This window comes from Carassius carassius, chromosome 29 (assembly GCF_963082965.1).
Source record: "Carassius carassius chromosome 29, fCarCar2.1, whole genome shotgun sequence".
NCBI classification, from domain to species: domain Eukaryota; kingdom Metazoa; phylum Chordata; class Actinopteri; order Cypriniformes; family Cyprinidae; genus Carassius; species Carassius carassius.
The window spans coordinates 6,111,014-6,135,225 of NC_081783.1; the positions used below are offsets into that span (position 1 = coordinate 6,111,014).

The 24,212-nt window shown below is 37.4% G+C and overlaps 1 protein-coding gene across 1 annotated transcript in view; it reads right to left on the minus strand.

The window, feature by feature from the left end:
- Positions 1-4,189: 4,189 nt before the first annotated feature.
- The window catches only part of fat1b (FAT atypical cadherin 1b), a 31,389-nt gene continuing 11,366 nt past the window's right edge, over positions 4,190-24,212 (minus strand). Inside the window, exons 10-27 of the mRNA XM_059515546.1 lie at positions 20,096-24,154; positions 18,480-18,676; positions 18,163-18,316; positions 17,608-17,841; positions 15,273-15,662; positions 14,976-15,184; positions 14,287-14,424; positions 14,029-14,172; positions 13,695-13,883; positions 11,730-12,531; positions 11,481-11,612; positions 10,498-10,649; positions 9,754-10,216; positions 8,511-8,664; positions 8,310-8,420; positions 7,626-8,227; positions 6,744-6,863; positions 4,190-5,014 (exon numbers count right to left, since the gene is read on the minus strand). Of these exons, the coding sequence (XP_059371529.1) occupies positions 4,638-5,014; positions 6,744-6,863; positions 7,626-8,227; positions 8,310-8,420; positions 8,511-8,664; positions 9,754-10,216; positions 10,498-10,649; positions 11,481-11,612; positions 11,730-12,531; positions 13,695-13,883; positions 14,029-14,172; positions 14,287-14,424; positions 14,976-15,184; positions 15,273-15,662; positions 17,608-17,841; positions 18,163-18,316; positions 18,480-18,676; positions 20,096-24,154 (8,627 nt within the window). The 3' untranslated portion in view covers positions 4,190-4,637. The remainder of the gene's footprint in view (positions 5,015-6,743; positions 6,864-7,625; positions 8,228-8,309; positions 8,421-8,510; positions 8,665-9,753; positions 10,217-10,497; positions 10,650-11,480; positions 11,613-11,729; positions 12,532-13,694; positions 13,884-14,028; positions 14,173-14,286; positions 14,425-14,975; positions 15,185-15,272; positions 15,663-17,607; positions 17,842-18,162; positions 18,317-18,479; positions 18,677-20,095; positions 24,155-24,212) is intronic.

The following is a 24,212-nucleotide window of genomic DNA, read 5'->3' on the forward strand; positions in this document are numbered from 1 at the left end:
TGCGAGTCCACAGTCTTTCACTGAGAATTTGAGAAGTAAATATGAAGTAAAGCCATGTTCTGTGCTGAGCAATGAACATATGAGCTGCCAAAAGGGTGTTTATAGGAATTAAAGAGTGGCCTGTAGTGAAGCCTAAGACTTTGTTAGGCCAAGATAAATGGTGGGGAAGAAAGAAGGAGGATGGAAAAGACAAAGAGAGTGCGACAGGCATATCGGTTACCAAACAGACGACTGAAGGAGGAAAGACAGGAGGTCATAGAGGAAAGAAAGAAGAGATAATGAGAGCCACCTAGAAAGATGGATGGGGTCAGCCTTGTGTGAGAAAGAACGAAAGGTAGGAGAAACATCAGGCAAAGTATTGGGAAAAAGTTAACAAATATCGACCACAATTTACTCTGTAAGGAACAGACATATGAATGAAAATTCCTTAAAATGTCTTTAAAATCAAACATTGTAGTCTTTCATTCATGGCAATATTATTACATTTTATCTTAAATATTAGCATAGGTTGAATAGGAAAATTAACTCTGCACAGTAAAAAATAAATAAATAAAACAAAGATTATAAGAGTACTTAAAAAAAACACACACACACACACATTTAACTGTTACATTTTCTAATTTTTGTGTTTGTTTCTAAATGTCACTTTAACTTTTATGGGTTGGGAATCAAAAATCAGATCCAATTCCAGAATCAGATAAGTCAGGAATCAGATACTTGTTATAAAATTAAAATTACAATTAAAATTCCACCTATCAATTCCAATCTGAAAATGTATTTGTCTTTAAATCATTCATTCATGAAATTCAGTCAAAAACACTGATTCATCCAGTAATGAAACATGTAAATCTTGAGTAAGTCATTAAATCATTCCATTCATAAATTCCATGATATTTTATTTAGTTGTCTAATATTTTATCTTCAGAATTTTGAGAGAACTACAACCTCCATTTAAAAAGAATCACTATATTTTGCACACAAACAGCTCTTAATCAAGTCCAGTTTTTACGTAGCCAGCTGATTTTTTTTTCATGATATTCAACAACAATTACATGCTTTGCAAAAAGAGACAAAGAATAAATATGTTTGATATCTAAATGTTTGACTTCATTTTATTAACCACACTGGAATGGATACTGTCAATCGATAAGAATTGGAATCGATAAGCAGAAATCAAAACGGAATTGGAATTGAACGATATTCAAACAATAACCAACCCTAAACTTAAAAATGGTTTCTACCAGGTGACAAGAGACCAAGTGACTAAAAAAAGTCCATTACAATTTAGAAAACTTTCCTCTGAAATAATTGTCTCTATAATTGTTCATTAATTTCAAGATGCCACCCAATGCATATGAAACGAACAAATCAGAAACAAATATTCAGTAGGGTCGTTTAATAAAATACAACCTATAGTACTTTCAGGAAGACATGAAATCTATAAGAGACAAAAGGCCAGAGATATACGGTTTGAAAGTTATAGGACAACAGACTGTGAAATGCACAAGCTTTTCAGTGTCAGAGTTTCCCACAGCAAAACTTTAGTGCAGTGTTGAAAAAAAAAGCCATTGTATTATCTGTGAAATTTTGGCATTGAAGGGAAAATTGATAAGGAGTGATCATTTCAAGTGACATTTAGGTAGAAACGTGCGTGTGTTGATGGGCTAGTTTTACTTTCATTTTGTGGACAATTGCTATATTGCAACAACTAGAGATCTTTCTTTATTTTTTATGGATTGTAAATAACATCAAGCATGACTGATTAGAAAGAGCACAATAGGTATTCAAGGCTGGAATGCAGCTTGTTGTTTATTTATCCTTTTTCATTTATTTATTTATTGTTTGTTTGTTTTCCTGGAAATAGCAATAAGCAACAATGGCTGCCATGAAGAGGTAATTCTTTGTAGTTTTTTTCCTCCCAAAAATGCTTTGAAAGCACTTAAGAGAGCTCTGGCTGCTGTAAGTGCTCTTACAAAGTTGAAACGGGGACATCCAACATTTCGTGGTTTTCTCACCCTCTGTAGAGGACAGGTGTGAGGAGACTGCACAGCAATTAGTCCCACTAAGCAGGCTATTACCACCTGGCCTTCTCATTAACATGTTTAATTGAACTTGGTACTTGTGTGAGTGTGTGTGTGTTCTTGAGAATTATAATGACTGCAATACTCAATGAAACCTTGAGGTGATATAGCACTCAAAGGTCAGACTGAAATATTGGATGTTGTAGACACAGGAAAATGTGTGAAGTTGCTTTTCTTGACACATGGGTGGTTCTGTCCACTTTAGTGATTTTAACAGCATTTTTTTGGATAAGATGGATTATAACTTTTTACTGATTTTTTTATTTTATTTGTTTTGACGTATCACATACAATACCCACATACTGTACAAATTCCACATTATTATATATTATGCTAAAAACCACTAGAAGGTTGATTAAATTCATGATGTGACATTTATTGCAGGACATATGATAAATAAATGTTAACTGATGAAATAGTTTAGTTTGGAAGAATTTTTCCAAATGTAACAATCACATATATATAAAAGGCTGTAACATCTGCTTTTAAAAGTGTTTGACCAATATTTTTGGAGAATATTGATTGTATGTACAGTAAGTGCTGCTCAGGGTGTAGATATATTTAGACAGTCTGAACTCAGTTTGTCATTGAAATTTGAAATTCAATCATCTTCTAGGAGGAGTGGGTTATACATGCAGTCATGCAAAATTATTTAGCAATTAAGAAAGTTGGCTACATTTATTTTATGATAAACTTTTTTAAATATTTGGTTCAAATTCTTGAAAACAAAACAGTTAATTTGCAATCACAATTTAATTTGTGTTAAAATCTTATTTGGCAGTTCACTAAAAAAGATTTACATGAAATTTCTATTTATTTGTCACACAGGATTGCATTGTGCTATAAAGTGTTGTATTTGGAGTGAATTTTGGCAGATGTAGTCTATGGATTCCTTTATAGAAAAATGATATACTACTTAAAATTAGCATGGTAGTATGTCATATTAAACATATCAAGTCCCATTCATGGAGACCCTTAGACCATTTGTTGTTTATTGTGGAACTGGGTGGTCCACATGAGTCACATGACAGCATCAGGCAAGGTCAACCTGTCACACTGTGTTACACACACACATCGCTCCTCGCCTCAGGCCTCTGTCACTACTTGTCAAAGCATTTAAGTGCTGTCACTCTCATGCAGTGATTTGTAAGACACGCACTAGTGTAGGCCTGTCTTCCCTTCAGTATACTCTGAGCACTGCTGTGGGCATTATATTATGTCGTTTACAATCAATTGACTATCAGCAATATTCTAAAATTAAAATATATTTGAATTGAAATATTTTCACAATTAAGTGTTCATATGTGTTATCGTTATCAAAAGAATCTGTATTAAGTTCTAAAAGTCTTGTAATAAAACTTCTCAGCAAAGTTAGCTTTCATTAGTGGTGTCATGCAATCAAGCTGCTTGTTGTTTGACTTTATTTGAGTTTGCTGCTCTCTAGTGTTTAATTGTGTGTGCAACATCGAAAGAGCGGTCTCCCTCGATCGCAACCCTGCATTTCAGTGTAAAGCCTTTAAATTTGACAGAATTTAAAAAAAAAAAAAAAAGTTGTTATTTGATGTGCTCATCATATATATATATATATTCTGTGCTTTATATATATATATATATATATATATATTTCAGAAAAGTTTCAACTCCCCTAATGAAACTGTTAGATTGCATTAGAGGAGCTAAAGCAGCAGGGAACCTGTAGTCTTCAGGTGTATGGATATAGAGATTCTCTCTGCTCCTCAGCCTAATGCCTTACTCATTAACAAAGACCTTCAGGTCATTTACAATCATCCAAACACTATAAATGCATAAATGAGACAGAATGTAATGCATCTCTTAAAAAATATTTTCATTTTTGTACATACAGAACATTAACATTTCAAAGGATAGAATAATATACATAGCATATAACAGACAATACATAACTGTCTACTGCAATAAAAAAAAGAATATTGTGTATTCTCGGGTAGCTAAGAATACTTAAACTTTTTTTTTCTTTACACTGACACACTTAATAATGCTACTTTTGGACACAGGTCATTTATAAATCTCAGTAATAAAATTTAACATTGAATTTTTTTGTCACCCCCCCCCCCCCCCATATAATATAAAATATGCAAAATAAATACATAGGACTATTTAAAAAGTGTAAAGATAAATTATATTGAACTAAAATAAAGCACTACTACAGTTTTATTCTACATGTAGTGAGTCCCGTTGAGGCCACCATGTTGAGATCAAACTACTTGTGACTGTGAATAATAAATAAAAAAATACCACTAGGTGTCAGTATAATCCCAAAGTCCACTGTCATGTTAGCCAGAGCTATTTTTTTTCCAATAGTTTGCACCTAGATTGCAAATCTTGGAGTGACATATGATCTTACCATTTAAAGACTGATAGTTCTGCATTAGTGATTTCAAATGAGTCTGTAAGCCCACCTCAGTCTCTGGTAGTCCTACCAGCCACAGCTTTACGAAGTTCTTCATGGTCAGTAACCAAAGAATTAAATTTCTAACCACTGGCTGGTAAGTCTGATGAAGTTTAGAAGTGTGGCTCTCACAAAGGACTTTCTAAGGAATCAGGAACCTCAGCAGGTCCTATATGCTGGCCCTGAGGCTCTCCAGAGGTTATTTGAATGGGCAATGGGAAGTCATGGATGTGATGTTGACTTGCTGTTGGCTGGATGACGTGGTGGACCTCTGGCCTGGTATACTGGTCGTACTGTGGAACTGGAGACATGTCATTATTAAGAGGGAGAACTGGAACTGGCAGGAAGTTGTCAATGTCATCGCCACCAGTAAGGTAGTTCATGTCGAGAAGTTCTGGAGCAGTGTGCATGGAGGAGGGCATCTGCACAAATTCATACTGGAGAAAACCTTGGATCCCAGGAGAGTAGATATTCTGAAGACAATCTGAGGTATCCCAGTAATAACCTGTTTTGAGTCAGAAAACGACAATTTGGCACATTTATCGTAGATTATTAAGAACTCCATATACTGTAGATTAACAGATAGTTTGCATTTTAAAAAGCATTAGTCATTAAAAATGTTTATACACTACTGTTGATAAGTTTGGTGTCAGTTGGATTTTTTAATTGTTTAAAAAAAAAATCTGCTTTGCTCACCAAAGCTGCATGTTTTCTATTTAAAAATATTTTAAAACATCCTTTATTCTTGTGATGTATTTATTTATTTTTTAGCAGCAATTACTCCACATGATCCTTCAGAAATCATGTTGACTTGGTGCTCAAGAAACATTTCTAATTATTATCAATGTTATTACTATTGTGCTGCTTCATATTTTTGTGGAAACATCTTTTTTTCAGGATTCTTTGAATAGAACGTTCAAAAGAACAGCATTTATTTTAAATAGAAATGTTTTGAAAAATTATGAAAATATGATATAATCTTTTTTGTCACTTTAGTTTAGATAAATTGAATGGATTCTTTGCTGAATAAAAACTTTTGAATAGTAGTGTATATTGTCACATTCTCACAGCCACAAGTAGCTCCACAACACACACATTTCAGTATAGCTCACATGTATCTTCAGACTACGGCATGCTTTGATAGTTCTGAGGCTCATTAATCTTAGACGTGTGAAAGATCTGAGCATGCTGGTTTGAAAGAGCTTATTATAACTCCTCAGAGTTAAAGAAGATTAAACATCAAAGTGCCCCTGAGATCGATGCCAGTGCATCTTGTAATAGCCGATTCACAAGAACCTATCAAATTCACAGTTGTTCAGTGTAATCCAGTGCGCTAAAGCAATGGAGCATCCAAGAAGAGTCTAATAAATGACCAAATTTTCAAAAAGGTACAAAAGTTCATGAGAATCATCTGTTGATAAGTCAAGGAAAAAGAAAAAGGCATTTTCACACTTTGTAAGTTTTAAATACACATTTAAAATCTCTTAATTTTCATGCGATTAGTTTGGTCCATGCTAACTGTTGAGTAAATACACAATCAGCTGCATGCTGCCCTGCAGGAACTGAGTTAGAGTGACATACTCGTGGGAAATGTTTAACACTCAACAGGACATGAATGTAACATTGTATACCTGTTTCTCACCATGTCAATCTATGTTTTGACAGGGTGTTTCACTTTGGAGGCTTGTAAAAGTAAAATACAAAGAAATCAGTTGTTAAATCAGATCTTACACTTTAACAAAGAACATTACTAAAGACCCTATGTATAAAAAAATACAAATAAAACCTAAAATATAACAGACACAACATAGATACATAACATATTGATATAGCCTAAATGTGATTCTAACTAGGTGTCCTGTAAAGCCACTATGAAATCATGTAAAAATGATTAAGATCTAGCAAGACCTACGCATTATGAAAATACTAAAGCAAGAGTTCTAAAAGGGTACTAAAAGCAGAAATCTCAGGCCTTTCTTGCTTTTCTTTTTAAAATCCAGTCATTCAGCATAACACTTACACTGTAAAACCCTTTGGATCTGTTCAGAATCTGTACTCAGATTTAATCCATATGGAGGCTAAATTCATTTCAGAAATAGCAAACATGCGTTTGTTGCAAATTAATACACCGGTGCACAAAATAAAACACATTTTTGTCTGATCTGTGAATTTGTAAAAATGTTGTTAACTAAATGATACAGTTTCAGATTTGTAGAATTGCTAGTACAACTTACTGTTGTCATCCATGACGTTTGCTTGGAGAGAGCTCATGGACTGCAGATCTCTATTTTCATGTGAAGAGGAAATACTGTCATCCTCAACTGCTAAACAGGAAGTCAGGTCTAGGACTTTTTCTGGAAGAATGAATAAAAATAAGTAACAGTAAACAGCAATTCTGCGAAATATGAGAGTCTGCACTTTTCGTGACGTAATGCCGCTTTGACTGTCGGGTAGAAGTCTGCTGCAAAGCTTGGCCCAATGCAGGCTCAGCAGAAGTGCGGATCGTGGGCGCATAACAGCCGCAAAGGGGACATTCACGAGCACCCTTCTGACTGCTAAAATGACAAATGACACCCTATGGTCTCGTGGACCATTAGGGACACGGCCTTAGTTTCATTTTCCAATGTGAAACAACGGTCCAGGCCAGTGTTGCCACCTTGTGGAACAATTGATTATTGCAAAACCAAGCCAATGTGCATGTGCCACTTATGTGCATAAAGTATGTGTGGTTACAAAATCTGATGGTACGCATGCAGTACACGCATACTGTTGTGGTGAACTGTTGTGATAATGCCATTGTTTTAAAAAACTTGCACTTTGAAACCCAGTTTACAATTAAATAGCTACAACACAATACATAGGACAAATTTTGCCTGTTTCTGTTATATTGTATTAATTTCTTTATGTCACAGCTCTTTTCTGTTATGTTGTACTAATTTCTTTATGTCGCAGCTTGTTTCTGTTGTGCTAATTTCTTTGTGTTGTGGCTTGTTTCCGAAGTGTTGTGGAGATTTTGTTGGGTTGTGCACTACTGAAAAAATACAAAGCACTATTGTGTAAATTAATGGCCAACACACTTTAAAAGGCCCCCATCTGAAGGTTCAGATTTCACTAACCATCATACTCCTCATCCCAGTCCATTTGCTGTATGGAATTATTTTTTGAGTGTGAATGGAACGTTTTGTGATGTGGTAGGTTAGGGGCTACACTGCACACAGCCACAGTCTTCCTAAGACCAAAGAGTGGATCTGGCGTGAAGCTGCTGAACTCAGGCACGGAGCCTCGGTTGTTTCGACATTCTCCAGGAATGCTGGGCGTGTAGGAGATGGGTCGAACTGGGACCTGCGGAGGGGTGTCCGGGCACGATTCTTTTCGGGCTTGGTTGTAAAAGCTGGACCTTTGAATGTAAGAATCAACATCTTTGTACTTATCAAGTACTTTATCGCTCTTGTCAGGTTTGCAGGTTCCTTTCCACACTATTAAGAAAAACAACGTCAAAACAAAGATGGCTGTCAAGAAGGCCAGCATTGCAACCAGTTCTCCAATCCAAGAGTTCCAGGACGAAGATACAACTTGGTTCCTCACTTCTGTGTCCATTTCACACAGTCTCCCGCTGAATCCCACCAAACAGGAACAGTTAAAGGATCCATATGTGTTGACACAATGGCCGTCATTGAAGCAAGGCCTGTCCGAACACTCGTCCACATCGATCATGCACCTGAAATATAATAATACTCTATCACGCATACTTAGGAATAGTACTATGAAATGTTAACAAGGATGAAAAAAATCTAAAATACCTTTCTCCTTTGAATCCTGGCTCACACTCACAGATGGGTCCATCAAGACCGTCTATACAATGTCCACCATTCTGGCATGGATTCTCCTTGCAGTACTGACCTATCTGACACCTGCAATCACACACAGAGTTTTGGGCATACAGAAATTCTGTCCCATTGATTTTATAAACAAAAATTCACTGTACATTGAAAGTGTAGTACCTTTGACCTGAGTAGTGGCCCCTGCATTTACAGTAGTAGTCCAGGTTATTCTGGATGCAGGTTCCTCCATACAGGCAGGGGTTGGAGTCACAAGGACTGATCTTGACCTCACAGTGAGTCCCAGAGAATAAAGTACTGCATTCACAGACATAACCTGTGGGAATATCAGCGACTCAGCAATACAATAAACCAGTTAATGTAGGGGTCAGCTAAAGGTATGTATTGTACAGTGGAGTCTTAAAACACCAGCAAAATGCTTTGTTTATCTAATATTATATCTCTAGTAAGTAATTTAAAAAAGAATGGTATAGAATTTTCTTTCTTTTAAATTTTATGAAAGCCCATTTCCTCCTTAGATAAATTAAATGTAACAGAGATAAAGTTTAAAATAAAAGTACAGTCAAATTTGGACAAAGTCACAATTGTGACTATTTCTCAAACTGATAACTATACTACACATTAGTTTGGGGTTGGTTAGATTTTATGTACAATATTTTTGAAAGAAGTTTCCTATATTTACCGAGGTTGTATTCATTTGATTAAATACGTTTAAAAATATTTATATAATAAAAAAATTATATATATATATATATACTTTTCTTAATTTATTTTAAAATGTAATTTATTGCAGTGATGGTAATGCTGATTTTTATTATTATCATTATTATCGAGGTTGTGTTGCATAATATTTTTGAGGAAACAATATTCAAGATTTTATGATTAATATAAAGTTCAAAAGAACATTTGTTTATAAAAACAGACATATTCTGTAACCAATTAAAAGTTAGTACTGTCACTTTTAATCAATTTTAATGCATTATTATTTTTATAAAAATGTTACTTTAAAAAAAATTTAAAATAAATAACAAAAACTACTACCCCCAAACTTGTGAATACAATGTCACTTTCTATCTCACAATGAGACTTTAAAAAAAAAAAAGACCCACATGAAAATATTATATAAAATTGGAGACATACATTTCTACATGAAATAATGCCACCATGGTATTTGTTGCTGTTACCTTAAGGCAGAAATGGGCTCCCACATCTTTTCCCCAAAAAAAGTAATTCATTTCGGGGTAAGCATGAAGAAAATCAATGGGGTCATAGACTACTGGACTCTAACAGCAATAAGAAAATTTATATGAATAATACATATTAAAAATGTTGTCTGCATTTATATTAATACCGATCCTGTTAGTATGATGTTGTCATGAATCTACAGTATGTGGGTTCAGTCTACCTCCACTCTGCCTCATTAAGCAGCTCCCTCCGTTGAGGCAGGGATTACTGGAGCAGTCCGGAGATGGGAAGAAGACACAGCCAGGAGACACTCCCACCATGTCCTCAATGGAAACCCCTAATGGACCACTTGAGTCCAAGGACAGTCTCTGTCCATTAAACAGCACAGAGTCCATGCAGCCCTGTAGGCTGTCTGACACAGGCAGATTGCGCCTGAGTCTGGAACTGAAGTGTTGAGTGGGTCCACCCAGGACCACCTGGTCGCCCAGGCTTAGGCAGTGGAGGGGACCGGGCGCGAGGCCTGACGCAGAATGAAGCTGATCCAGAACCAGCCTGGCATAGTTACCCTTCACCTCAAGTTCTGCCATGTGCCATTGTCCATCATTCACCAGGACGCTGTGCACAGAAACTGTAGCGAGACCCCAGCCGCAGTCAAACTGGAACTGCAGTCGGCCCTCCATGATCTGAGAAATCATGCAGTCAGTGTTAAAAGAAATATAATGGTAAAATTCAGGTGAAATGGAAAAAATCATTTTGCTACAGCTTTTTGTTGGTCTACCCTGGCTTAAAATGGTTTGGTTAGTTACTCTAAAACTAACATTAGACACCACCTTACACTGGTTTAAGCTATTTACAGATTTATCTACGAACTTAACTGGTTTTATTAGGGTTCAGGTATATTATATTACACTTTTTTTAACTCAAACACCATGAAAATAAGGCATGATTTAATGTTCTTTTATACCTCTAAAATGCTGTGGCTTCTTCCTCTTGTAAGCATTACTGTTCCTTCTCTTGAGAGAGTTTTTAACTTGAGCTTGAGCTTAAGTTCACTCATGCTTTCTCTCAGGCGATATTTAATGTAGCTGCTCTCACTAAATGTCATTGAAGATCCTCCTTAGAACAGAAAAAAACAGACAAAATACAAGTAGTAGCAAATTAATTAAAACATACCGATGACATTTAAGTTGGGATCCTGGTTGGTTTTAATCTGTTTCACACACCTTTAAAACTGGCTGTAATAATAAATGTCTTGCTAAATCATTTTAAGCCATGGAAAATAAAAAAAAATGTCATGCACAGAATACCTGCACTAAAATTACTGACTATGTTTCCACCACAATATCATACTGGCTACACAAGCAAGACGAAGTAACTACATTTATCATATCTACAATAAAACTGTTATCAATTGGTAATGGTTTTAAAACATGAATGGTATTTTGGCAGAAATGAATTTTACCATTATAATGTCTTTGTAATAGTAAAATACACGTGTTAAACCCAATAATATCAATTACTTTGTACAAAGAAGTATAACACGTGTGGTTGTGGAAGATAATTAAAACTGTTAAGACATTCTCCTTAAGGATATAATGGAGGATACCCCATTTCTCAGTTGAAGAAACTCACACATCTTTTATCTTGTAGTTGATTTACTGTTTAACATCTCATAGATCCTGCTCTCTGCATTAATAATAAAAACACCCTTGTGTTAAATTATGCGTGTAAACACTGCTCCACCTAATGATTAAATCTTCAAATAGCTGAAAGTGAAGCCTATATTATTGTATAATTAATGAATGTGTTTACAGTACACATACTTTAACACTAAATGCTTGCAAATTAACGTTTAATTAAGTGAGCAGGGAACAAATTAATCTGCACCTGTGATGTGTCTTTTAGATGACACTGTCTTCTCTGATAAGGAAATTAATTCACTGTTACCTGAGCATTTGAGTTTGGCAGCACCTGTGCATACGCAGCTGTGTTTGTCCTCCTCAAAGCCTGACACACACTCATAGCCCTGAGGACATGGGCTGTTTTCACATGTGGTTTTGTGCTTCAGGCACTTTCTGTCTGAAAATAGCAGGAGATTAGGGGGAGATTGTTTCTGTGCTCACACATTGAATATTACAATTCATAAACACCAACTTTACAGATTGTTTCTCAGTTTAGGACCGTAACATTGCATACCTGTGCACAGGCATTTGGCTGTCATGTGGTGTCTGTGTGTGACATAGCTCACTCGGGCAGTGCTGTAGGTGGTCATACTGGTCTGGTTAAGCAGCACCACTCGTCTGCACACGCTGCCAGGACACTCAGAGCTTGAGCACTGACTATTCAAAACCCGCACTACATGTAGTCCTGTCATCTCTTTGATGGCTGCTCTGGAAGAGCTGAGCTTCTGAGAGAAGGCTTCCAGCGAGCTGCCACCTCGTCCTGGTTTATCAAAGCACAGAAGAACATCCAGGCCATCGGCAGTTTCTGCAGGCTGTAGACTGATCAACTGCAGGGCACCCCTGCGGACTCCGGCGACACTGCGCACCACTTTTTGGAGGTTTCTCCAGTGGTCCTGGATAAAATCTTCTGCAGCAATGCCAGCAAAGCGCACAGAAACAGAACTGTCCAGCATCTGCTCTGTGACACGCAGCACATTCACTGTGACACTGGCTAAGGCTGAGAAACGTCCGTCACTCACTGAGACATTAAGCTGGTAATGACCCACGTCCAAGCCTCCGCGGGCCAACAATCTGCCATCCGTGCCAACGACGGAGAACAAGCTGTGTGACTGTGGCTCCAGACTGAATGTGAGTGTATCATATTCATCTTGATCTGTGGCGTGGACCTTGCCCAGCTTGCCTCCTAAATACTCATCTTCCAAGTTCATGATGAAAACATCCAGAGAAAGCACAGATGGAGGATACACACTCGTCTGTGCTACAAGCACACTGACAGATGTGACTGATGTCAGTGGGGGCCTTCCACTGTCAGACACCTGAAATTACATACAGAAGATTTTCGTTTTCATTTTAAACTGTGGTAAACTAAGGCTCATAATAATTTTTATAAATGACCCTTACAAACATCTATAATGTACATACAATTATAGTATTGTATCATAACATATTTAAACTTTTAAAACATGTAAAAAAATTTAAGCAATTAATATTTTTAAATTAAAATGTAAAAATATACTAATATATAATATAACATAATATATCAGTGCCATATGATTCTTCAGAAATCATTCTAATATGCTGATTTGGTGCACAAAAAGCATTTCTTTATTATAGTTTTAAAAAGGTGGGCTGCTTAATATTTTTGCAGAAACCGTGATACATTTCTTCAGGATATAATATATAAATATAAAATAAAAAACAGCATTTATTTGAAATATTTGAAAAATATTTTATAAAATTACTTATATGTCTTTACTTTGTTTGTTGTTAATGCATGCATCCTTGCTGAATTACAAATATTATTATATTATATTATATTATATTATATTATATTATATTATATTATATTATATTATATTATATTATATTATATTATATTATATTATATTATATTATATTATATTATAATTTTAAGAATTGGAGAAGAAGAGGTACAAGTATTTTTGCCTGCTATGACACTTGTTCAACACAAGAGGGAACTTTCAACACATGACTCTTTACAGATGTCACATAACACAATTAAATATTCCCCTAACAGGTAGAATCAAAGACTTGTTTATGTTTTTTTATTTTTTTAGATATACATAAATAAGTGCTGTTTTCAGCCAAGAAAACAAGTCCATCATCCATAAATCATGTGTAGTTTGTCCAACATGTCTAAGCCACGAAACCTTGTCATTAGCTCAAAGTGTCTGCAGACCCTGGTTAACTACCTTGTATTTTTTATGATTTCAGATGCATTTTTGCTTTGATTCAGTTGGTTGGTTGGTTGGGTTTAAGGCTATTATTTTTGAATTTGCAAGAAGAAAACTAATACTTAGGGAACCCTTTTCTGCTAAAGTCACTGTTGCACTCTATCAGTGAGGGGCCCCTGGCTATTTATTCGGGGCCCACCAGGGTCCATTTTGAGAAATACTTCTGTAATACTCTCCTGAAGGACTACTACACAACAAACAATTGAAAAAAGCTCACTTCTCACCTGCACTTGAAGTATATGCTGACCCTTTCTCAATGGTCCAGCTGTCTTTACCACACCCTGCTGGTCTATGATGAAGGGACTTGTTTCTTCACCCTTCAAAATACTAAAGGAGAAAGGAGGCCCATTTTGGGGGGAGTCGTTGTCTGTCACATTGAGCTGTAACACAGCAGCACCTGAAGGCAGATTCTCCTACAAAAGAGAGAAAGATATCCAGAATCACTCCAAAAGAACTGAGAGATTACAACATCACCTCTCACTGAGAACTCAGGCATGGAGTAAGGAAAGAGCGTGTAGGATTTAATTTGCTCTACTCCATAGGAGAGTGTGGTCTTGCCTGGATGATGAGACTGTAGTTAGCCTGAGAGAAGACAGGAGGATTATCATTCACATCAGACACAGTCATGTTGATTGCAGCGCTGTCGGATTTGGGGGGATTTCCACTGTCGGATGCCACAACGGTCAGCATGTAACTCGCTACCTAATTTAACCAAAATGAAAAAGGCAGAAAATATGGAGACATCCTTGGCTTTTCTGAGGAATTAGGAACACTGTTGTCAAGGCCTGTGAAGATGTAATGAAGGAGGAATATTACCTTTTCCCTGTCCAACTGATGGGCCAGTCGCAGTTCACCACTGACTGCATCCATGATGAATGGACACGTTTGGTTGTTGTTCTCAATGGAATAGCAGATTCGGTTGTTTAAAGGCCCATCAAAATCATTCGCAAGTACCTAAGGACAGGGATCATTATGCTTGATGAAAATCTGTTTATCTCACCTAAACCATATGCCACACATTTATATATTGGTGTAGCAACACAATCAAAACATAATTTCATCATTTTAACTAGATTAATATGGTGCCTGCTTACCCAGAACTCACTGGCATAATGCCAGGGTGTTGTTCTGTGTGTTTTTAGTTTCTTACTATTGAGGTCCCGAGATCTGGGACTTTTTCCAAGGTATGTGTAATTAATGAAAAAATAAATAGGCTACTAACTCTACTTTGGTGCTTCAAAAGATATCACACAACGTCAAGATAGACGAATTTCTAATGATCTGCCTCAGTGGTCTAATAGCGCTCATCATGCTTAAGATGTTTAAGATGAGCAAACAAGTCAAAGAAGGCGGGTTTTATTGTTCACAAAGGCTGCGAGTCAAATTCCAGTTTAGAGAGAACCTGAAACGTAACTGCCATGCATTCTGCAAAACATAACTGCCTACACTATGGACCACTTCAAGGATATGGTGCAGTTTAATGCAAACACATGCAAAACACTTACCGTCAGCACTGTGCTCTCGAGTTTGGCGTCCTCACTGACTACAGCCGAGTAGATCTTCTGGCTGAACACGGGGCTGTTGTCATTGATGTCAAGGAGGTGAATAGTAACAGTAGCTATGGCACTGAGCAACTCTTTTCCTGTGGCCTTCACTCTCAGGAAGTGCTGAGGAGAAGCCTCATAGTCCAGCGGCTCCATCACAAAGATGTCACCTGCAAACATAAAACATTCACTAGATCCCCAAAGCACAGTAGAGTCCTCTTTGAGTCACATCATCAGAGGGGAAACTGTGTGTGTCACCTGTCTGTGAATCAATTCGGAAAGCTCCTTGCTCATTGCCGCTGGTGATAGAGTATGTTGTCTGGGAGGTCATTTCCCGGTCCCTGCTTGCAGCAAAGACATTCAAAAGCTTTGTCCCTACGGTAACATCCTCAGGAATTGTGGAAACGTATTCCCTATGCTCAAACGCCAGTGGACAGTCGTTAGCGTCCAGCACTGTCACCACCACAGAGCTGAGAGAGGACAGTCTAAGAGGAGAGCCATGATCTGTCGCTCGTACCCTCAGCACATGTGTGGCCTTCGTCTGTCTGTCCAGGGGCCTTTCTAAACTGATAATTCCTGAGCTCTCCTCGATTGAAAACAGACCTCCGGCAGAGTCCTCAAATGTGTAACGTATTTTACCGTTCATCCCTGGAGATAAAGAAACAAGAGAGAATATTAGGAAAGGTCAGTTCTGGAGGTCTGCATTAGATTTCTGACGGCCCATATTAGATTTGCAGCCCATATTAGCATTGGACTCTGGTGGATGCAGCCTGCTTTAAGACATGATGAAAAAAAGCATGATGAATCAGGGTTCATTGTAAGTGGCCTGTCCATAAAAACAAAATATGGTAGACTGTGCACTTGATCATAAACACAAAAACAAAATACTATCAGGGTATTAAAAATATTAAAATAAATATTAACTAAGTAACAGAAAGTGTAACACGAAACATCATAATGATGATGTGCAAAAATAATGATTTAGTTGTCAACAGTAAATTATGTTAATTCACAGATTTTACTCAGTTTTACTGTAAAATTACATGTGATGTTAAACTATTAACAGTTTTTCACTGTATATGGTCAGGTAACTTACAGTTAACTTGGTTAAAAGGTTTTTACTATGGCATTTTTACAGTTCTTCTCTGAAAATTATAATAATAATAATAATAATAACACACATTTAGTTTACATTTTACAGTGCTGCTTTCCTGAAGGCAAGAAAAAAAAATAGTTGACCAGATCATTAGTAAATTGTTTAACTAGTTGATAGGCTGAAGTGTTATTAAAATGAGAGTTCTAAATGTTTTACAGTATATATCTTCTCAAAAGACCCATCCAGCATGTGTACCTTCAGTGATCCCTTTATAAAACTTTTGGCAACAACAATAGATCTTGCACTTATTGTAAGAGAAACAGTAATTTCTGCTGTGATTTCTGCTCTTTGTTATTAAATTAATAATATTTCATGACAAAAATGCAGCCTCAAATTAAGACAGAGTAAACATGTTCAAAAATCGGACTTAAATTGAGTAGAAGTGGGCAGAGGAATATCATTAAGTCATGAGTGGGTTGACATGATAACATTCTGAGACTGTCCGGACTTGCAACAAAACCCAAGGGATGCAAAAAACGAGCCTGTTCCTCTAGTCTGTTTCATGTCATAGTGGGGAAGGATGGCATAAATATGATCTGATTGCTTCTTGTTTGGTTAATTTGCAGTTTATATACAAATACATACTTGTTCATATGCTCATTAGTGCAATGAGAGCAGACCTTGTTGTTGGTGTCACCCGGTCATCCAGCCTAATTGCTGTTGACTAATTAACGCCTATGAAAATGCTACGATGACAGCTGAGTTGAATTGGAATGAATCACTTCACAATCTCCCCTCCAATCAGCGAATGCTCACGAACACATCTTGTTGATGGTAATTTCTGAAAGAACCACTAATTACAAGACAACCATCCCGGTAGTTGTTTACTTTAGTCATTAGTGCCCACAATAGTGTTTGCAAGACAGACAGACCTTCAAGTGACCGAGCTTTAAAGAGTAATGATGCGGAAGAGAATTGAAAGCTTTGCCGTAACTTCATCAAGACAAGCATCTCGCCATCTTCTAGTGTTGAGACTGAAGCCCAGATGGACAGAAATAATTGAAATGTTACAAATTTGAAGATTAAACACGCAACAGGCACTTGAGATGTTCTAAAAGAGGAAAAAAATTATCTGAACTTTAATTCAGAAGCAAAAAAGTTCAAATAACCTCAGAAAATAAGACCACTGCAAGAAAGTAACTGTTAACTTCGCATGAAGCAAAGACAATAGTGCACGAGGAGCAAAGATTATATTCAGCTATTCCATTGTCAGAGAATTCTACACCGCTGAGTGAAGATGAGAGTGATGAAATGTCACACAGAGCAAAAGATTGCACATACCAATAACTACTGATGCAACAACTGCTTCAATCAAGATGACACACTGCTGGAACAATGGACTACAATCTAACAAATTCTTCATGATTGTATGAGGGGAATTTGCCCAAACAAGGTTACCAAACAACAGAAATGATAATGTTGAAAAGTTTTTCATACCAATATCTGCATCAAAGGCCTCTAGTCGTGCCACGTATGTCCCAGGTTGTGTATTATGAAAAATACTAATGTGATATTGGTCAGATGTGAATTTGGGGCTGTTGTCATTAACGTCATCGACGGTGATGAACACAGAAGCTTGGCAGAAACGATCGCCTCCGTCCACTGCACGCACAGTTAAGTTGTACACCTCTGTCCTCTCTCTGTCCAGGGTTACCAGTGTTCTCACTGCCCCTAGAAGACAAACACTAATATATACACTACTATTGAAAGACAAGGGTCAGTATGATTTAAAGAAATGAATACCTTTTATTCTGTTCTATGTAAAGCGAATTTGGAACAATAGGTATTAGAAAAATTGCTATTCACATTAAACACTGAATGCATTAAAGTCGATACCGATCAGGACTGATAAACACAAGGCTGTGGGCTTGAACCAGGCAAGGAATGATCAATGAGTAACTGCCATTGTGTCCTTGAATCAGACACTTAACCTCTTGCTTTAGATAAAAATGCAGGCTAAATGGCTATATATTTCCAATTTCCTCATTTTACCTGTTTTGGCATCAATTGTGAATGATTCAGCTCCACTGCCACTCAGCTGGTACGTGATTTCCGCATTTGACTGGATATCTGCATCAGTGGCTGTGACTTGAAGAATTTGTCTTCCAACAAGAGCATCTTCAGGAATAGTTTGAGTATACACATCCTGAGAACAAAAGTGGATTTCAGTTTAAACTGACACTGCAGAAGTCAGTTTGTAAAGAAATTCTTTCTGAAAAATGTGCTATGTTTCTAAAATGTATTAATTAAAAGTTCTCTGCACAGTTTGGAATAAAGAGCTCAGGGGCTAATGAATATACACATCATGCCTTCTCACAAACAGGACTGTTGTCATTTGCATCAAGGACACTGATCTCCACGGTAGCCTTTGTCTCAAAGGTTCCATCAGTGGCTGTGATGTTTAAAAGATAGAAATCTCTCTCCTCCCTGTCCAGGGTTTTGCTGACAGTGACCACCCAAACACCATCTGTGTGCCTCACATCAAACAGGCCCTGTGGGTCTCCACCTGAATATATTAAATAAGAAAAAATTAACTTTGGTCTAATCAGAAATATTTAATAGGGAATTTAGCAGTGAAATCATCATGCGTTTAGCATCGTTTTAAACAGCTTGGGGATTCATTGTATTTCTAGCTGCATACAAGATACTAATCAGGCAATGTAATGAAACTGAGGACAGTAACAAGATGCTCTGAATATCTCTAATCAGCTTCTGTATAATACAGAACACTCATATACATATCATAGATTATTCATAACATCCAGCAATTGAGTTTCTGGAGTTAGCTCTGTAATGACTTTGCTAACTATCCAAAAGTTAATAAATAGTAAATACTTCACAAAATTACCATGTTGAAATGCCAATACCAGTTTCATTAAAGGAATAGTTCACCCAAAAATCAAACTTTGGTCTGTTCCTCACACAAAGTTATCACATGGCTTAAGACAAAGTGTTTTCAAACTGGTTCCAGGGGATTTTAGGCGGTCAAGAAGTAAAAAGAGGGGTAAAAAAAAATACATCATGTATTTTTAAGGTTGGCAAGATAAAGGGATAGTTTACCTAAAACTAAAAATGCTGTTCATGATATTTAACTCACAATATAAACATCTTAAATGATACTGTCTTCATATTTAGCCAAGCGTTGCTTTGGATGACCAATGATTTGATGAACACTGTATGGTTTGATTTCTGGGTAGTCTGAACTGTATGGACATTCTTCTTTTTATATTACAGGAACAAACAAATCATTATGGATGCCTGTTTCCGCCACTGAATAAAAAATAAAAAAGGTAATTGTGACTTTTTATCTCTCACTTATGACTTTTCTTTTTGCACTGGGAGTTTACATCTCGTGATTGCGAGATATATACTCGCAATTCTGACTTTTTTGTCTCAGAATTGTGAGATATAAACTCGCAAATCTAACTTTTTATTTTAAAAAATGTATCTCTCACAATTAAGATTTTTTTCTAGAAATTGCGAGTTATAAAGTCCAAATCTGAGGGGAATTAATTTTTTTTTTTTTGAACTTCGAGTTTCACAGTTCTGACTTAATAATTTGCAATTGTTTGTTATAAAGTCGGAATTGGGAGATAAAAAAAGAGAAAAAAGTCTTTATTTCTCAGAATTGCGAATTTGTTTCTCAGAATTGCACGTTTATATCTCACCATTCTGACTTCAATAACTCGCAAGTGCAAGTTTATATCATCAAAAATAAATTCCGTAATGGCAAGATGTAAACTTGCAATTGTCAGAAAAAGGTCAGAATTATGAAATAAAACATTGCAACTTCCTTTTTGTTTTTTAGTGGCAGAAACAGGCTTCCATATATCACATAGTATGAGGGAGAGTAAATTATGACATTTATGGTGATCTCTTCAATGTTAAATCTCACTGGTTTCACTTAGTAGCATGGACAGTGTACCTGTGATAAAGCAGCTGAACCTCCTGTTGACCTCCTCACTGTCAGAATCAGTATAGCTAAGAATAGTGACAACAGTGCCTGGTGTGGATTCATCTTCTCTCACAGTGCCTTTAAAAACTGCTTCAGTAAATAAGGGAGGGTTGTCATTTGTGTCCACAACTGTCACTTCTACAACAGTAGTGCCTGTCATCTGTAGCCCTTGGGCTCTGTCTGTGGCCAGCACTGTGATTCGATATCGGTCTGTCATTTCTCTGTCTATCTCTTTGAGGGTGGTTATCCATCCCGACTCACTTTCCACTTCAAACATCTCCAGAACGTCGGACTGCTCCTGGATTCCATGCAGAGTATAAGTGACCTGACCATTCAGCCATGAATCCAGATCGGTTGCCTTGACCTGCACTACAGAAGTCCCCTTCGGTAGGTTTTCAACAATATATGACTGGTAGGGGTAGGACTCAAATTGTGGGCTATTATCATTGACATCCTTGAGATGGATACTCACATCTATAATTGAGACAATTTCCATGCTATCCTCAGCATCTCTGACCTGTACTGCAAGCTGGTACCATTTAATAGTTTCATAGTCTAGTCTTTTTGTGAGTGTAAGCTTTCCAGTAATGCTGTCAATAGCAAAGACATCATCTTTGTTACTCTCAGGAGTGTTCCCGCCAACAAGGCTGTAGATCACAGGCCGCTCATTCTCGGTTTGGAAGTTATCCATCTCACTTCCGACAGCCAGGTCTTCTGAAAGCTCCAGCCACAGTGACGGCTCTGCAAACTTTAGGATTGATGTTTCAGGGGGGACTATTCTAATTGAAACAGGAATAACAGATTGCCTTGGTGGGCTTCCAGAATCTTTAGCCTTCACAAGTAAGGAATAGAGGCCATTTTCCAGCCCAATTAGACTCTCCTTTGTGACAATTGCACCACTAAGTGGATGAATTTCAAAGTGCCCTATATCAGAGTCAATAGTGTAAATTATATCAGCATTACTTCCGTCATCTTCATCTACTGCAGATGTTTTGATCACTGTCGTACCACTGGTAGCATCTCCTGGTACAGAAATTTTATATTCTGAAAGCCTAAATTTGGGTGAATTGTCATTCACGTCTGAGAGAGTTACAAGAACAGTACAAAAGCTTAATCGACCACCTCCATCTTTAGCCATTAAACTGATGCTAATTGTTTTCTCCTCAGGGTTTTCTCTGTCAAAACTCTCTACTGTATGAATTTGGCCATCATCGTTGATGGTAAATTTATCCCTGGCGATATCATTTACAATGAAGAATGTCAATTGTCCATATATCCCTGGGTCTTTGTCAATGGCTTCAACTTGTCCAACCAACGTACCAACTGGAGAGTTCTCAGCGAGCTCAATAACATACTCATCCTGGGTAAATGATGGGCTGTGACTGTTCTCACCCATCATATAGATGTTTGCCTCAGCAGTACTTCTAAAAACACCATCAGTTACTGACAAAATTAAGCTGTAGAAGTGCTCAAGAGACTGCTGGCTGAAGTTGGCAATCACAATTTCTCCACTTGATGCATCAATGGCAAAGATATTGTTGTCATTTCCAGACAAAATAGCATACTCAAGCTGACTGGTTCCATAGTTGTCAGCATCATATGCTTTAACACAGGTCAAAAGCTGCCCTGGAGAAGAAATCTTGTTTATTGTGGCATTATAAAGCTGGTGTGCAAAAACAGGTGGGTTGTCATTAAGATCTGTAACATATATGATCACTTGGACCTCATCAGACAGCTGAACTACTCCATGGTCAAGTGCTTTTACAATAAGTTCATGCTGCAATTGAGTTTCGTGGTCCAATAGTCCTGCAGTCCATATGACTCCACTCTCAACATCTATTCTGAAGTGATCTGAAGTGTTTCCATCCTTTTCATACAACTGGTAAAATAGAATTGCGTTGCTTCCTGTGTCAGAGTCCATGGCTACCACTTGTAGCACAGAGGTTCCAATTACAGCAGATTCAGAGATACTGATGTTATACACTGCCTCTTCAAATTTGGGTGCATTGTCATTGACGTCTTCCAATATGATATCTACAAAAACATCAGAGTTGGCACCTGTTAAATAGTCTGTCGCCTGGACGCATAACCGATATGCAGGATGAGCCTCATAATCCAATGGCTGGATGACTTCAATGAGTCCTGAATTGAAATCAATGTAGAACTGATCGAATGGGTTTCCCCCACAGATGCTGTAGACAGCACGAGGGCCTGCAGATTGATTGGCTAAGACTTGCAGTACAGATGTATGCACTTGCACATTCTCAGGGATTTCAAGCTTGTAAAAAGGTCTTTCAAACATTGGTGTAGCTTTGTTTACCACTGAAATAACAACCTCTGCTTTTGAAAACAGTTGTGGTTCACCTCCGTCTTGTGCAGTGATGTTAATGACGAATTTGCCAATGCTTTTAAACTCAAGAGGTCTTTTAAGAGAGATTTCTCCAGAAGGGCTTACCTGAAAATATTTATCATGCCCTTTCAAATGGTATGTAACCTTTGCGTTTCTGCCGATATCTTTGTCCACGCTGTTCACCTTCCTGAAAACCGAACCCACGGTTTTGTCAATTGGAACAATGACGTTATACGGCTGATCTACAAAGACGGGGGCATTATCATTCACATCTTCAATGTGCACTCTCACAAGCACATGGGCAGTACTGTTTAACCTTGGATCTTTTGTAACCTCCACAAAGATTTCGAACAAATCCTGCTCCTCACGATCAAATGGAATGCCTGTGGAGAAGAGGACTCCAGATGTGCGTCCCATTTCAAATTTGCTGTTAGGGTTGAGAATAGAATAAAACAAAGGCTCATTGACTCTATTTCCAACTACAGAGAGAATTGCCAGGGTTTTCTTCTCTGCTGAGTTTTCCTGCACATAGGCGGTGAAAATTTCCTGAGTAAACTTAAGATTGTGACCTTTATTTTCTTTAACACTGACTTTAATGATTGCAGTGCCAGAAAAGCTTCCATCAGAGACTTGGACTGTCAGTCTGTACCTGCTCCGCAACTGTGTGGCATTTTGCACAAAAATATCCCCTGAAGTTGGATCAAGCTTGAATTTGTTCCCTATGTTGCCATCTAAAAGTTCAAAGCGCAGTTTTGTTTCTGGCAGTGAGTCCTCATCTGTAGCCTTTACTGTTGTCACTTTAACTCCATTGTAGGTTGGAAGAAGGAGTGTTTTCTCATATAAATCCTGAGTGAATTTTGGAGCACAATCATTGATGTTAATGACATGTATAGTCACATTGGCATTGTTTCGCGCAAACAAACGTGGCATTCCAGTGTCATGGACCTGAACCTGGAAGTCAAACACCTTTCTCTGCTCGTAATCCAGAATGCTGAGAGTTTGAATAGCTCCGGTCCCAGAATCGATAGAAAAATAGTTATGAGCAATTGGCTCCACAATCTCATAAACAAGCCTGCCGTTTGAGTGCTGATCTGCATCTGTTGCACGAATAACAAGTGGAACATTCTGAGAAGTTAGAACTACACTTCTTACAAGGGCTGACTCACTGATGAAGCCAGTGAATTCAGGTTGAGTGAAAACAGGAGCATTGTCATTTTCATCCTTTAAATGAATATTTACTGTGACACTGCTTGACCTTTCAGCCATGTCTGACCCTTGCACAACCAGTTTATATGACGAAAGGGTTTCAAAGTCCAGCTTTTTCCTTGTGATGACAGCACCAGAGTTTGGATTGATGTCAAATGCGCTGTTCACATTTCCCTCTTTGATCTGATAGTAGATGGTTGATTGACTGAAGGCTGAAACTAAAGTTACAAAACTCCCAACAGGGACAGATTCACTGACTTCAGCTGATTTTGAACTGAAGGGAAACTTTGGCTTGCTATTATCCGAGATAGTGACCGTGATCTTGGCGGTTGTAACCACACTGAGAGGCGGTTCTCCTTTATCTGATGCTTTAATTACCAATTCATACCGGTCTTTGTATTCATGATCAAGTTCTCTTGCAACTGTTACAATGCCTGAAGAATGTTCAATGTTGAAGGAATTTCCATGATTTCCTATACCATCGGAAAGAGGGAATTGATTATCTCACTGACAATTTATACAGCAATTGTA